The 15,282-nt window shown below is 34.7% G+C and overlaps 1 protein-coding gene across 2 annotated transcripts; it reads right to left on the reverse strand.

Moving 5' to 3' along the window:
- Positions 1-624: 624 nt before the first annotated feature.
- On the reverse strand, positions 625-15,198 carry LOC149088797 (N6-Methyl-AMP deaminase-like). 2 transcript variants are annotated; one of them, XM_089250261.1, is made up of 8 exons: positions 15,082-15,198; positions 12,721-12,845; positions 11,160-11,220; positions 9,884-10,177; positions 7,145-7,225; positions 3,203-3,341; positions 1,214-1,314; positions 625-842 (listed from the first exon to the last, which is right to left on the reverse strand). In XM_089250261.1, the coding sequence occupies exons 1-8, from the start codon at positions 15,151-15,153 to the stop codon at positions 651-653; spliced, it is 1,065 nt and encodes a 354-aa protein (XP_089106387.1). In that variant the 5' UTR covers positions 15,154-15,198; the 3' UTR covers positions 625-650. The 2 variants fall into 2 exon arrangements, with proteins under 2 accessions (XP_089106387.1, XP_089106389.1); XM_089250263.1 differs by having other exon boundaries at positions 15,005-15,127.
- Positions 15,199-15,282: the final 84 nt, after the last annotated feature.

Below are 15,282 nucleotides of genomic sequence, written 5' to 3' on the forward strand. Positions count from 1 at the left end.
GAAAATATCCCTTACCCGACAAAAAACATTTTCGAGAAAAAAAGCATTTCAAGGGAAAGCATTAGCATTTACAATGCTTGCCAGCATTTTATATTAAAATATTTAAAAAATACTTTTAGTGCAGGTAGAAAAAAAACTCGTAAGTGATATTAGACGCAGAAATTTTTTATAGTAGGCTAGTGTTTAAAATTTGTACAGTAGACTTGTAACATGACGACCTGGATCTCTTACAAATCTCAATTCATTCGTAAACTAAGGATTGACTAATTACTAAGCCAATTTCTTTTGTTCCTGATATAATTGTACGCAGTTTACACTTTTGGTAGATCTCTGCGCAGAAAAAGATAAAATGCACTTAATTGAAAGAAGGAACATGAAAAGAAACATTTAATAGGGATTAAAGAACTCAGTCTTTTTCAACCGAAATTCCAAAATATTGAATTGCAGCATTGGATATTATTTAGATCTAAAATATTTCAGCTGCTGATGCGGCCCATGAATATTATCAAATCATAGTAGCTTCACTCAGTTGAAGCAGCTTATCCAATTCTCACCGAAAAATTTCTCAACTAACTTCTAAATACATTATCAATCAAGGAACTTCAGGCAGGCAAAAGACACAAATAACGTAATATAAAATTTTTATTCTTTCAACATCCATCTCCTTGTCCTACCATAGTCCACAGATCTCTTAAATGGCGCTTTTCACTGAGACTTGCAAAACTATACTCAATGCTGTCATATGACATCTTGCACAGTTCATCCATAGTCAGCGAGTAATGCTTCTTTGCAAGACAATATTCCATTGTCAAACATGTGTTGAAAACCCCTTTGTCGTCCGTCTAGAATCAAAGAGACACTTATAAGAAATATCTGTGTTAGGGACAACATGCCAAATGTCCAGCTTCTAGGTATTAGACTTACCATATTTATATTAATACAAGAAGTAAAGTTATACATATTGTATAACATAAGATATAAAATACCCAAAAATGCATTATCAGATAAACATTTGATTTTAGTTAATTCTCAACCCATTTACATCCTCTCTTCAAATTTGCTCTGTGTCTCATTGCATTGCATCAATAGAAAAAGACATGCTTGATGCTGTACAAGGGGAATATTCTGCACCCAGATGCAAATGGGCTAAAAGTTCGTGTTTATAAAGATAAAACAAGTATTTCAATCAGGGTCAAAATGTATACACACTTACGCATAGTATGCACGGGTGACCAGCATCTTTCCATAGAGGGTAATGATGATCATCATAAGATAGAACTGTTTTGCTGATGACGTTTGATGAGAGGCAAATCTCTTGCAACATAAAAATAGGAAATTATTAATCAGTATAGCATGACCATATAGTTAACTTCATTCTAGTTTATGAGTAAAATATTAACATTTAAAATATGAACATAGCCATAATGATAGCTCGGCTATAACATAACAAATAGTAATCTCGACTGATCTCCCAAATAGGGAAAAATGTTAATGAATCCTACTTTTAATACCAAAATTAAAAATTTTGATGATATTAATCACAGATTTCAGGTCATTGCCATCACAATTTTGTAGCACATTTGCAGCAATTTTTTTTTTTAATTTGAGCTCAACACATTGATGAAATATTTTTCTGCTTTCTTTATGAGAACTGTGGCAGTAAAAACCATCGAGCTTATATTACTGGAGAGAGTATGATGTCAACGGTCTCCACCTTTGCAGTGCTTAGAATGGTGTCCCTAACATCATTCATTGGAAGATCATGTGACAGTGAAAACACACACAATCCCTCATTATTTTCTTATGGCATTCACAGGAATTTAAAACAATATATGAAAGAAATAATTTCAGCATCGATGAGATAATTCCAAAATTGATGAAAGATAATTCCAGAATTAATGAAAGAGGTAATTCCAGATTTAATGAAAGAGGTAATTCCAGATTTAATGAATGAAAATATTCTAGAATTAATGTAAGAGATACTTTCAGCATTGATAAAACTGATAATTGCAAAATTAATAAAAGAGAATTTCAGCATTAATGAAAGAGATAATAATAAAATTAATGAAAGATAATTCCAGAATTAAAGAAAGATAATTCCAGAATTAAAGAAAGATAATTTCAGCATTGATGAAATAAAACAGTCTAGAATAAATGAAAGAGATAATTCCAAAATTAATGAAAACAATAATTTCAGCATTAATGAAAGATGATTCCAGAATGATGAAAGTGATAATTCCAAAATTAATGAAAGATGATTCCAAAATTAATGAAAGATGATTCCAGAATGATGAAAGTGATAATTCCAAAATTAATGAAAGTGAGAATTCCAGAATTAAGGAAAGAGATAATTCCAAAATTAATTAAAGAGGTAATTCCAGAATTAATGAGATAATTTCAGAATCAATGAAAGAACTAATTCCAGCATTAATAAAATAAATAATTTCAGCATTAATGAAAGAAATAATTTCAGCATTAATGAAAGAAATAATTTCAGCATTAATGAAAGAAATAATTTCAGCATTAATGAAAGAAACAAATCCAGCATTGATGAAAGAAATTATTCAAGAAGTAATGAAAGAAATAATAAAGGAAATAATTCCAGAATTAATGAAGGAAAATTCGAAAATTGAAGAAAGAAATTTCTGAGCATTAACAAAATAAATTACTCCAGCATTAATGAAAGAAATAATTTAATATTTTTTCATCTCTATAGATGAGCTCTCTATCCTTTTTTTCAATCCATAAAACCCAATATTTAGAGACTGAGCTGTACATTTCTATGGGCAAATTGCCAGGCACAAACTTTGTTTTCACCGAGTCACATCACATGATTTCCTTGCATTTGATGTCGCTGCCATCATGGCAGCTGGATGCTCCCTCCAGTAATTTAAGCTTGATGATAAAAACAGAATATCTTGCGTGATTGTCCGGTTTTCATTTATTGAACACGAGAAAACTGGCAAGAGATTTTGTATCCCCTATTATATTTTATTTCTTCTTTTTAGTATCTGTAGCAAGCAATGAATGTCTCTCCAGGGATCAGGATTCATAACTTGGTTCAAATTTATGCATTCGTTATCTTTTTAAGATTTGTTTTTGGTTTGAAGGTACTTCTGGCTTCGGAACCTGCTTCAAAGATTGCTCAGGGTCCAAAAATACAGCAAATAAAATATATGAACCAATTTATGTGTATGCATACCTAATGGAATTTTTTGTCTTACAACTTCATTATAATTAGCTATGCAACCTCCTTTCAAAGGATGTATGTATGTCCCATGACCTATCCTGTCTGGTAATAAATGAAGTAGCTTTGTTACTTCGTCATCCGTGTTCATTACCTGCAAAGGAATTAAAACATCCAAAACTTTTATTACAGAAAGAAATACCAGATTTTGGGATAAAGTGTAATTTGTATATCTGTTAATAGTGAAACCTGTATGAAACGGAGCATCAACAGACTGAAATAATAATCCGTTTTAGATAGATTTCTGTTTTATAAAGGTGCAAATAAAAGCACTAATCATTGAACAGACTATGCTTTGATTTCGTTTAAAACAGGTTTCCGTCTCATACAGTATCCATCTTAGAAAGGTTTCACTGTACTACTGTGGCATCGCCGCCAATATGAGTGGAAAGAGAAAGCCACTTCTCCAGAGCGCGATGATTGATTACATGCTCGAAGCACCATCGTACGATGATTCGAGTTATCACTCATTGTCAATTCGTTTCTCATCTTATACATAATATGTCGTGTAAATAAAGTCTGTCCTTTCATGTAAGATAAAAGGCATGTCTGCCTTGAATTTAATTCATTCAACTGTCTCACACACTCCCATACTTTGCACTTATGCATTTATGAACAATGCATTTTTGCTATTGTTCATACAAAGATGTAAATGCGGATTGCAAGCCTCCTTTTTCTACATTCTCCAATGCCTTTGTCACTTCTTGCTGTACTGCTTTGGAACATGAGGATCGTTGCCCCTTAAGCAAATTCTTTACCCGAGGAAAAAATAAAAATGTCACATTGGGCAAGGTGCAGTGAATAAGCTGGTTGTGGATGTATCAGATTTTCACAGATAATCTGACACCAGGAGGGACCTATGAGCTAGCACATTATTGTGATGGAGCACCCACAACCTGGCTTTCCAAAGATCTGGTTGCTTGCAGGCCACCGAATCATGCAGACCTTAATGTTTCACAGGTCCCTCCTCAGATTATCCTGTCATAACATCACATTCCGATACGTCCACAACTAGCTTATCCCCTCATGTTGTCCCATGTGAGTTTTTGCTTTCTCCTTGGATATACAATTCGCTTAGGGGGCAACAATTCTCAGGTTCTGAATAAGTGCAATGAATGCAGTGGAGAATATGGCAAAAGGAGGCTTGCAATCTGCATTTACTTCTGGGTATGAACATGCCCCCATCCTGGAGCAAAGCCCCTAGGCTGGGTTCTTTTGCGAGTCTCCCAGACCATACTTTGATGGTCCCCTATGATGAATTAATTGCATGAAAAAACAAAAAATTATAAGAACCATTTAGGATCCCAGGGCTGAAGCCCTGGCAGTCCCATCCTTGTGGGGGCCATGGGTATGACTGATGGCAAAAATTCACAATTGCAAAGGGTAGTTACTTCGAAGGAAACACCAAATAAACAGGTTCAATCTGTACTCATTCTTGTGTAGTAAAAGGGGGAAGTTCCAGGTTTTTTTTTAATATAGTGGTATTTCAATACTATCTTGAACACAATCATATACACTGCTGGCCACCCAAATTGCAACACCAAGAAAGACAAGAGATATCGCAACAATATTTATTTTGTAGATAACATGTTAACCAAGCATCAAATGATTAAATTTATAGACTTCTGTGAAGTGTGGTTCCTGCCAAAATCAGTAGCCTGAGTAGCCACCATTGTTGGAGATCACCGCTGCCACACGCCTCGGCATTGATTCAAAGAGACTTTGGATGTGTTCTTGGGGTACAGCAGACCAAGCAGCTTCAACGCGTTGCCAAAGTTGATCTGGTGTGGCAGCTGGGGATGTAATCTGGGTCAATCGTTGAGCAACCATGGACCACATGTTTTCTATCGGCGAAAGATCCGGAGAGCGAGCTGGCCAGGAAAGCAATTCAATCTGGCGATTGACAAAGAACCTTTGGACAATGCGTGCCACGTGTGGTCGCGCATTATCCTGTTGAAATATGGCTGTGGGCAAGCCCTGAAGGTAAGGAAGGACAACTGGCTCCAACACCTCGGAGATGTAGCGCTGTCTTTTTAAAGTACCGGCAATGCGTACTAGAGGAGTGCGAGAGTGATATCCAATACCACCCCATATCATAATACCCGGTGCAGGACCAGTGTGGCGGTGCATAACGCAGCTGTTCAGCATCCTCTCTCCACGGTGTCTCCAGACTCGAATCCGACCATCGTGGTGTTGCAGACAGAAGCGTGATTCGTCAGTAAAGACAATTTCATTCCATTGTGCCGTCCACATCCTTCTTTCATCGCACCATTGGCGGCGGAGACGTCTGTGGTTCTGCGTCAAGGGTAGACGAAGCAATGGACGTCTTGCGGACAGGCCACTCTGCTGTAAACGGCGTCGAATGGTACGCGCAGACAGTGGATGATGCGGTACATACTGAATGTGCTGTGCTATGGTTCGTGATGTGGCTGAGCAATCCGTCACTGCCATACGCACAATACGCCTGTCATCACGTGAAGTGGTGCACTGAGGTGGATGCGATCGAACACGTCGGTCCGTCGTACCCTCCTGCATCCAACGATCACATATCCGCATTACAGTTGTTTGCTTTTGTCCAACACGACTACCGATTTCCCTGAAAGATAATCCACAATCTCGGTAGGCCACTATCCTTCCTCTGTCGAACTCGGATACTTGATCAAAAGATGATCGCTGTTTTCTACGAGGCATAATTGATCGTTTTTTTTGAAAAAACCACAAGAAAAACACAATTGCCGTACTTCAAATCGTCGAAATCTCCAAGCCTTAAATAGCGCTTTGGAGTGGCGCCACAGGCGCGCGTGATGTGCGTCTGCGCTGAAATTCTAATCATTTGCATATCTCACCTCCGCTAATGCATGTTGTAAATTTCATATTATTTGCATGCTTCCTTCAGGGTGTTGCATTTACGGTGGCCAGCAGTGTAGTTAAAACAAGAAAGTAAGTCAAACACAGATACTTTTTCTTTGATTAGTTCAAACTCTGGACCAGAATGTAACAAAGAAAGCTAGGAACATCAAAGGTATCAAAAAAAGGCACAGTAAATCAGTGTTCAACTTTTTACACCTGCGCACCAGCAAAAATAGTTTAACGATTTCACGGATTGACAGAAATAGGATAAATGATTCACAGACTTGTTATTTAAGGTAATTAAAAACCAATATAGAGATGCTATTTTATTTTTTAAACCTAAAATTATGAATCAGCTTCATGAATTTGGAGAAATGTTTCACTGAACAGCAGTTGAAGAACGCTGCAATAAATGAAGGAACCAGGGATGGGTAAAAAACTCTGATTTAGTTATATTACTCTTGAAAATGAATTGTGTGAAGACTCAGCATCAGACATAACTTTAAAGCACGAATTCAGGCTGATTCCCCATTTAAATAAGTTTCTCCACAGAGAGTAATCAGGCTCCTAGAACATTTAAAATTCATACTACAACAGGTAAAATAACCAGCACAAGTTACTTGCTTTTGAACTCAGAAGACAGATGAGAGCTTTTTTTAAACACTTCTCAGTCATTCCTCAGAAACAAAGTTCACGTTATGTACAGAACACATCTCTGACACATTCTGACATACCCCAATTCATAAGAAGTTCCTCAGAGAAAGAATATTTACAAGGTGCATGTGCGGTCTAGAAATTCCAGTAGCACCAGCCGTAGTAAACAACAAACTGCAAACACTAATGGAGTCTGACCATCACCGAGTTAAAAAGGAATGTGATACAGAAATTAAACTTCTACTCAATTGGTTTGACAGTTTGCTGCCAACTGCAATCAATAGATAGTGATAATTGATAAATCAGATCAAAGCTGAAAATTAAAAAAATATATGTAAAAAATTCGTAATTTAACTGAGAATTATAGTGCATTGAATTATAAGGCATGCTCACTTCTGCCATATGTAGAGCCAATTTTAGTCCCATTTGTTTAGCTCGCTGTAGAATCGGGATGAAATCGTCCAGATTTCCTGCCTGTACAATTGAGTTACTCAGATTAATGCCAACCTTTACCTTGACTAACATTCAAAACACAATAAACATCAAAAATATCAAATATAAATTTAAACAAAAAATTAAATCCTGAATTTCATTCTGACACAGAATCAAGTGCTGTCTTTGGAGGTAAAAAAAAAAATGACCATAAAATCTCACTGATATGGGGTCCTTTGTTAAGACTAGCCTGGTATTTCTCCAGGTTGCTCAGCAGATAGATTGATAGCACATCCAACCAAATCAGACCCTAAGGTCTTAAGGAAAAACTTTTCCTTTTTCCACTGAAGACTGCATTCATTGTGTGTTAAAATATATAAGGATTAAAAAACCCTATATTTTCCTTTTTTGTTGTTTATTGCATTTAAAAAAATTATTATTTCATTCACTGAAAACTAAAATATGAAGTTAATGTGATACCAAACTCCTAAAATTATAACAAATTTTTTTATACTACAGTACATTAGTTAAATTTGTATGTCTGATAGTCGGAAATGACTTTCGGTATTATTTATCCTCTTTGCTCCGCAGGTACACATATTTGTGAACCTCAATTTTAAGTTTTTAATGATTCTTTTCAAGTTAACCTTTGAATGCTCAATTTTTTTTTTTTTTTTTACTCTGTTCACACTATAGTAAGAAAAAAAATTCGGTTGCAAACATCAAGGTAAAAAAAATGTGAACGAAACACTTCAACAAATCAGTAAACTCACAGCCACACATGGTCAGCAACAAATGAAGAGTTGTTGACATTAATTGGAACATCTACCAGCCAATTCAAAATATGAAACAGAAATAAAATGACCTCAGTTTATGTGCAAAGTTGATTCTGAATTTTTATTTTAAAACTCGCTACAATAATGAATATTTAAAGGACCTTTCGCATGTATGCAAAAATATGCATGTAAGGGTCAAGACCTGAGGTACAGATACATGCACCCTACTCAAATGTTCCTAGTAAAGATATTGACCCAAATTAATTTTTTTTTCTTTCTAAAGGGCACTTTGACATACAATAAACACAAATCGATCAAAAATTTTTTTTTAATAGTCAAGGCTCAAGTGTGAAGAGCATATACAATGAAACTCTTACAAAATGATACTTTTATAGCAGAGTAATTGCCTAAATAATAATACAGTGATATCTCGACTAACAAAGCAGATTTGTTCTAGAATCGTGTTTATTAGCCAAAACGTGATTTCCCATAGGCTTCAATGAAAAATTGATTTGTGTTAGGTTCTGCTCTAAATTTGAAGATATGTTTTTAAAATGACAAAGAATGTTTTAAAAAAAGAGGCAAAAACTGATTTTTGTAGAAACTGCTGAAATGAGCAGCTTCAAAATTGGATAAATCAGAATCTACAAGATGAGAGATATTGAAGATCTTTTTATTTTATGCTAATGTACACGCACAACTTACACCAGCTTTAGTCTATTGAAGCTCATGTCGACACAACCCAATTGAGTTCGTAGATGTTGCCACCCATTTGTAGTTGTGTCAGCTCATTCCTGTGTCTCATGCATGCAGATGGAAAAGATACGCTCCTAGAAAGTCAAGACTGTTCAGCTTGATGCTGAAAGTCTTGCACTGAAAGAAAGTGTGCTCTGTAAACATTGGCTTTTTGTTTTTAACTGCATTTTTTTATTAGCCAAATCTTGAATTTTTAATGAAATGGTTTAAAAACTTTTGGAAAGAGAATTAGAGGTACATCTGGAAAAAGATTTCAAGTTGAAAATAAGAATTAAAAGTGTGATCACTCAAGTGTGACAGTAATTCTGATGTGTGATGGTTAGTGATAAAGTTCAGCTCATGAAGCGGCTGTTTTATATTAGCATGTGCATCCATATCAATTGAAATGTTTGTTAGTCAAATCTCCATTCGTTAGTCGAGGCAGAAAAATCATATTAAAAAAGTTCTCATTAGCCCAAAAAATTTGTAAGCCAAGGTATCACTGTATTAATTTCTGGTCCCAATGCACTTCTCATAGAGTTAATATATTCTATCTATAACAATAAATTCTTTATAATGATATGTTTTACTGGTTACTCGAGTGTCATTATATAGGAATTTCACTGTACAACATCCATCAAGCAGATGCCTAATTCACGTGTGTAACGTGGAGGAGATGAATATTCATTACAGCTGGAATGAGATGGTATTATGAAACATGTTTGTTTTATTTAAATGAGGAGCTCATAGCAGGAATTAAACCTCTTACTGGTTGGGACGGATAGCGCATAGCCAGATTATTGTGTGAGAGTCTACTCTATTTCTTTTCTCTCTTGCTATGATTTGACGGGTAAAAAAAATAGTATTAAATGTACAGGGGAAAGGTGGCATCTTAATTTATATACTTAACTTTAAAATCTATTAAGGTTTGCACTATCCAAGGTAGGTACACAGTCCATATAAGCTTGTCTGATCGGGCCCCTACCCTATCATACTATTTGCCCTAAGGCACAACAACTCAGACAAATAAACATTAGTTTAAAGTGCCTCAGACAATGCTGAAAAGGTCTATATGCAGTAAAATAGTTTTTAACCAATGATTTTTTTTTTTGCGTGTGTGACTAGTATCAATATTCAGATCTTTTATGTAGAACTGTTAATTGGAAACAAACACGTAACCGAACACTACCTTTGGATTCCCGCTAAGGTCAATGCCAATTATAGTGGATGAACTTGAATGAAAGTATGATTCTGCCATTTTCAATGTCTCTTGAGCCGACTGGATAGAACTCTCTCTGTTGATGGACAATAAAAGTTTGACCATGATGCCTGGGAGAGACTCTTTCATGTGTTCGATAGCTGACAACATGGCTTCTATATATGATGATTGGGTCATTGAACCAGGAATCTCTTTGGGCGTACTTCTTAGCTCTAAGTAACGCACACCATCATTACAGAAATCGGCTATTACATCTTCAGTGGCCTAAAGAAATTCAAAGGGAAAAAAATTTAAAAAAAGGTGCATAATACCTGTTGAAAATAATGGTGACTATACTGACATTGAATCAGTCGCACAAAAATATTGAGAAATCAATGATGTTTAATAACTAGAGCTTGGACATTTAGGCACTAAAAATGGTCAAAATAGGCAGGCAAAAGGGCACTAAAAATGCGGAAAATGGGCACTAAAAAACCATTTATAATCAATGGGGAAAAAAGAAAAGTAACTAAAAGCTATGATATTAAGGGTAGGAAAAATTGCTAAAATCTTGGCTGCACTCATCCAATGTACTGTTTTAATAATAAATTATAATAACTTCATTATTTGCCAAGTTGATTTGATATTAACATGCCAAGAAAAAGTGTGATCCCTAAAGATTAGGTCAGAGTTCAATGTAATTGAATACTTAATGCAAGTCTAGGCTTCAACCCTCTAGACATAGCGGGCCAAATTAAAACTTCCCATGAGAGAAGCCTACAGGACACCAACCCGAGGTATTTAGAATTATGTAAGATGGAATCCATATATACAATGTTTTGTCTCAACAGAAGGACCAACAGGTGCCATTTATTTTGAAATTATACTTTTTAGTAATTCTGAAATTATTTCTTTCTACTGGTCTACTGGAAAAATTTCTGATTTATTACTTCTTTTAATCATTTTGAAATTACTTCAATTAATTAATTAATTCAATTATTCATTGTAATTATTATTTTAAATTATTCCTTTCAATAATTCTGGAGTTATTTTTTTTATAATTGTGAAATAATTTTATTTATAGGTTATAGCCCAGGGCAACAAGCTCTGAGAAGTGGAAAATTTCAGTACTTGGACGATAACATTAACCTATGGTTAACCTCTATAATTCATCCTCCATAAAAACACACTGCTTTGTATTTCCTCCCTCTCGCTACAGTAATGAACTATTTATAAAACATCATGAAGAAATAAATGAAAAACTCACTGTTCGAATGGCAGATGGGGTTTGAGAGATGTCGTGAATCAGTTTGAAAGTGGCAAAACATCTACACAAGAAAGACGAGAACAGGATTGATTAACATCACAATGTATAATTTAATCACAGTCTTCACAATACAGTGGCGCTTTGTAATTCGACACTGATGCATTGTCAAACTAGTGTTAAATATATATATTTAATTAAATATATATATATATTTATTTATTTATTTATTTATTTGGATTATATATATTGCTATATTGGATTATATATTATATTAAATAAATATATATATTTGAGAACAATATTTTCCCATATACAGATGGACTCACTTATAATTAACACACATATTAGGAGAATGTTCATATGCAATAAACTTCTCTAATGACCACCTCTGAACAACTGTACCACATCTTATTGGAACCAAATGCGCCCCGTAGACTTAACATTACAATTAGACTTAAATAATTAAACAAATAGACTTAACTTAACAATGTCCACTTTCGACATAGAGTCAGAAAAAAATATGCATGTCACTGTAACAAAAATAAGTTTCAAGCGAGTTTTCCCCCTTCAAAACTCTGTGGGGGGGAAAATATTATGTTTGCTTTCTTTTGCTGGGTACAAATGTCAGATGGGTTTATTAAAGGCAGTGAAGAGAGAAAAAGGGCCACTTAAGTGATCTATAGTTGTGCTGCAGGCCACTCAAATGATCTCCAAATACACTGCAGGTCACTCCAGTGATCTGTAAAGGTGTGGGGGGCCACTCAAGAGTGATCTGTAAATGTCACTGAAATGATCTTAGAATGTGCCGCTTAGTTTATTCTAACAAAATTAGGTTTGAGATCACAGGCCACATCAGATAACTCAGAGGGTCACGTTTGGCTCATGCATTTTGGGTTGAGCATGTATGGTCTATGATTGTGGGTGGGAACAAAGAACTATTTTGGGGTTTGATGGTACACCATCTTGGTCTATATCAGTTTTTTTTTTTTGTTTTTTTTTGCCAAGTTGTTTCTGTTGTGTTCTATCTCAGCACTATTACCACTACTTAACCATACATGCACCTTGTACACATTCCCCTACGGAATTTCTATCTCAGCACTGCATGCCTAAATTTTAGGATGACAAAATAGTGCTGTATAGATGAATTAATGAGTTAATATAAATTTATCAATGCAATCATTATTCTAATATAATCAATTGTATAGTTATCATAATCAATTACAGAACGAATTATCATTTCAAATGTTATACAGATCAAAAATTTCAGTTTTTTTTTAGAATAAAAACAGCTATTCTCAATAACGGCCACTTCCCAGTACAGGCCACATTTTCATGATCCTGTTAGTGGCCGTTGTTGAGAGATTTTACTGTATGATGAAATTTTTCTATTTCTCGTGAATTTCATATTGCTTATCTACATCAGTATGAATAGAACAAAATTTGCATACAACAAATATTTTCGCTGCTTTTTCTGACTTCATTATAAGGTATTTCGGGTGATCACTACAAACATTTTAGACTGTATCTTTTTAATGACATGAAAAAAAGTAACAAATCATACTTGGACAACGAATCACTGACAACTGAATTCAAGAAATCTTCTGATACAGGTTTTCCATATTTTAGTTTGTGAAGCTTGTTCAACGTAGCTTTGCTTAAAGAACCATTCAAATGTGCATGAAGCTCCTACATAACAGAATAAATAAATAAATTATCACTATTTGTTTTTAAGGCAAACGATGTGTTATGCATTGAGAAATTTAGAGATGGTGTGTTTAAAAATTATGTAGCTATTCATATCACTAACCAGATTAATTGTTCAACAAGTCGTTAGTTAATTGTAACTTATTATACAGGGGGTGGCAATTCCATGTGAAACTGGACATCATGTGTGAAAAAAAAAATTCTTCTTTATTTCAATATTTTTATATTTATAGCAAATGTGAAACATATACTTTCAGAGTAAATCAATTAAAATGCTTTTTGTAAAAGTTTTGTTTCTGTTTTTGGCAACCCTTTCAGCATCACTCCCTATTAGTGATTGAAGCCATGGAGGAAAGAATAACAGGAGGTGACATCAGGAACGAAAATTGAAGCCGTTGTGGCAACCCTATGGGCTGAGGAGTAAGCCCAAACAAACCGCTCTTTTCCCTATACTTAACATGTGTTTTGCTGGATCGAATTCTTTTAAAATATTAATAACTAAATAAATTTAAGCACCGTGACTGTTTAATGCATCTTCAGGTAATCTACATGATCCGATAAAGGGGAAAGATAAAAGTTTATCCTTGTATAAGGGGTTTTTATATTTTTAATTTATTTTTGAAAAAGGGGAAGATCACTTTTCACTCTCGACGCGTCATAAGTTTTTCGTTCAGTGCTTCAATTTATTTTAAAAATTTGATGCATCACATTAATGTCAATAGGAATATGATTAATTAAAATAATATGAAGCTGCAATAAAATGCAATTTCATAATTTTTTCTTTTAACTGTTTATCTTGCCTTTTTGTTTCGTTCATCATTATGATAGATTCGGGACATTTCGAAAGTGTTTCAGGCCTGTGGGCGCTCGTTTTAAGCTTTACATGAGGAATTTTGATTTCTGAATCAATCCTGAGGTGCTCGAGCACCTTCTGACAGGGCCATAGCTAGGATTTTTGCCACCTGGGACAAACAGCATTTTGCCGCCCCCGTGCCTCAAAGTACTGGAAGTGCTCGAACGTCGTCCGCCACTGTGTATTTATGGTTTTGCTGCCTGTAGGCTGTACAAATTTCGCCACCCTTCTTCCGTTCCACTCTCATATTCTTGAATACGTATTACTGGAAATATATGCCACCCATCCGAACCTTCCGCTATGTAGATGTAGTATTGAGAAAAAAATAAAATACTTTTTTACGAGCCGTGATAAGTCATCTCTCTGGACTATAGTATTTAGGAAAATAATCACTTGAGCCTTTTTTTTGCTCTCTTCATTTTGTACCTATTACTTTGCTTTTAAAGTGGTATGTGTACGAAAATTTGACAAAAAACAGTTTCGAATTGAATTTGAAATCTAAAATTGTGTGTCTGTGTGTTCGAGTTTTTGCCTGGCATGGAAATATTTCTACAATATTTTAATATAAACAGTTGAAAGGCATTATATATGCTAATGTTTTGCATATATAATGTTTTTCGCAAAAAACGTCAGATTTTTTCAAACACTGCGTGTTCAAGTGTCTTGTATTTCTCTCAGCAATACAAAACATTGTATTTCTCTCAGCAATACAAAACATTGTATTTCTTTCAGCACTGAGGTGTTGCATACTTTGGCATAATTTTTTAAAATTAAAATGCCGAGAAGAAATTTTGTGGCACAAGATATGAGTAAATTTTGGTTATTTTTGTAAAAGGTTCCATGTTGTTGAAGTTAATATTCGAAAACAAATAACTAAAATTGTAAAAGCTCTCGTTCAATTGTATAAATATATCCAAAGAATTTGAAGGCAAAAAATCGAGTTCCTAAAGTGAATTGTAAATTTTTAAATGATTTTTAAAAACGGGGATGTTTCTCATAGGAAAGCATGGGAAGCCACGGTTTGTTTGGGCTTACTTGGTCCCTTTAATAGATCGATCACTGGCTTCATCTGGCAACCCAGATTCACCATGCTTTCTCAACGGAGGCGCTGGTCGCGTCACCTCCTGTTATTCATTCCTCCATGGATTGAAGCACTTTTTGAAAGCTCACATTGTTACCACTTTTTTTAAAAGAAGCAAATCAGGTATGTAAATGTTGTTATTAATTTTTGTTAATTAACTAAATGTCTAAAACTTTGCTGATGTAATATACTTGAACGGCGCCTTACCTTAACCATGAAAGCCATGGATGAAAAGCCATCATGAAAAATACAATCAAATTAACAATTACAAATTAAAGACTTACAACTTTCGGCAATTTTATCACATCCTGTATAAACGGTTCATTGTCAAAATCCGCAAGCTCAGCTACCTGCATGGCACTTGTGATGTAAAACTGCTTTTCTTTTTTCAAATTCAAAAGGTAAACAAATATTTGCCGATGCTGCCATCTAGTATAAATTTATTAAACGAGAAAAATGTTTTTAACACTAGCGTTAGGGGCTCT

Source organism: Pholcus phalangioides, unplaced genomic scaffold, assembly GCF_987345545.1.
Source record: "Pholcus phalangioides strain wild (caught in Gottingen) unplaced genomic scaffold, Ppha-v1.0 ptg000003l_1, whole genome shotgun sequence".
In the NCBI taxonomy this organism is placed as follows: Eukaryota; Metazoa; Arthropoda; class Arachnida; order Araneae; family Pholcidae; genus Pholcus; species Pholcus phalangioides.

What these genes read in the sequence shown, in the direction of transcription:
- LOC149088797 (XM_089250261.1), bottom strand. Translation starts at nt 15,153, where the DNA reads ATGCAGGTAGCTGAGCTTGCGGATTTTGACAATGAACCGTTTATACAG. An exon ending in GTCAGTGATTCGTTGTCCAA is followed by an intron (nt 11,221 to 12,720) that starts GTATGATTTGTT and finishes TTTCTTGTGTAG; the next exon opens with ATGTTTTGCCACTTTCAAAC. An exon ending in ACCTTAGCGGGAATCCAAAG is followed by an intron (nt 7,226 to 9,883) that starts GTAGTGTTCGGT and finishes TCAATTGTACAG; the next exon opens with GCAGGAAATCTGGACGATTT.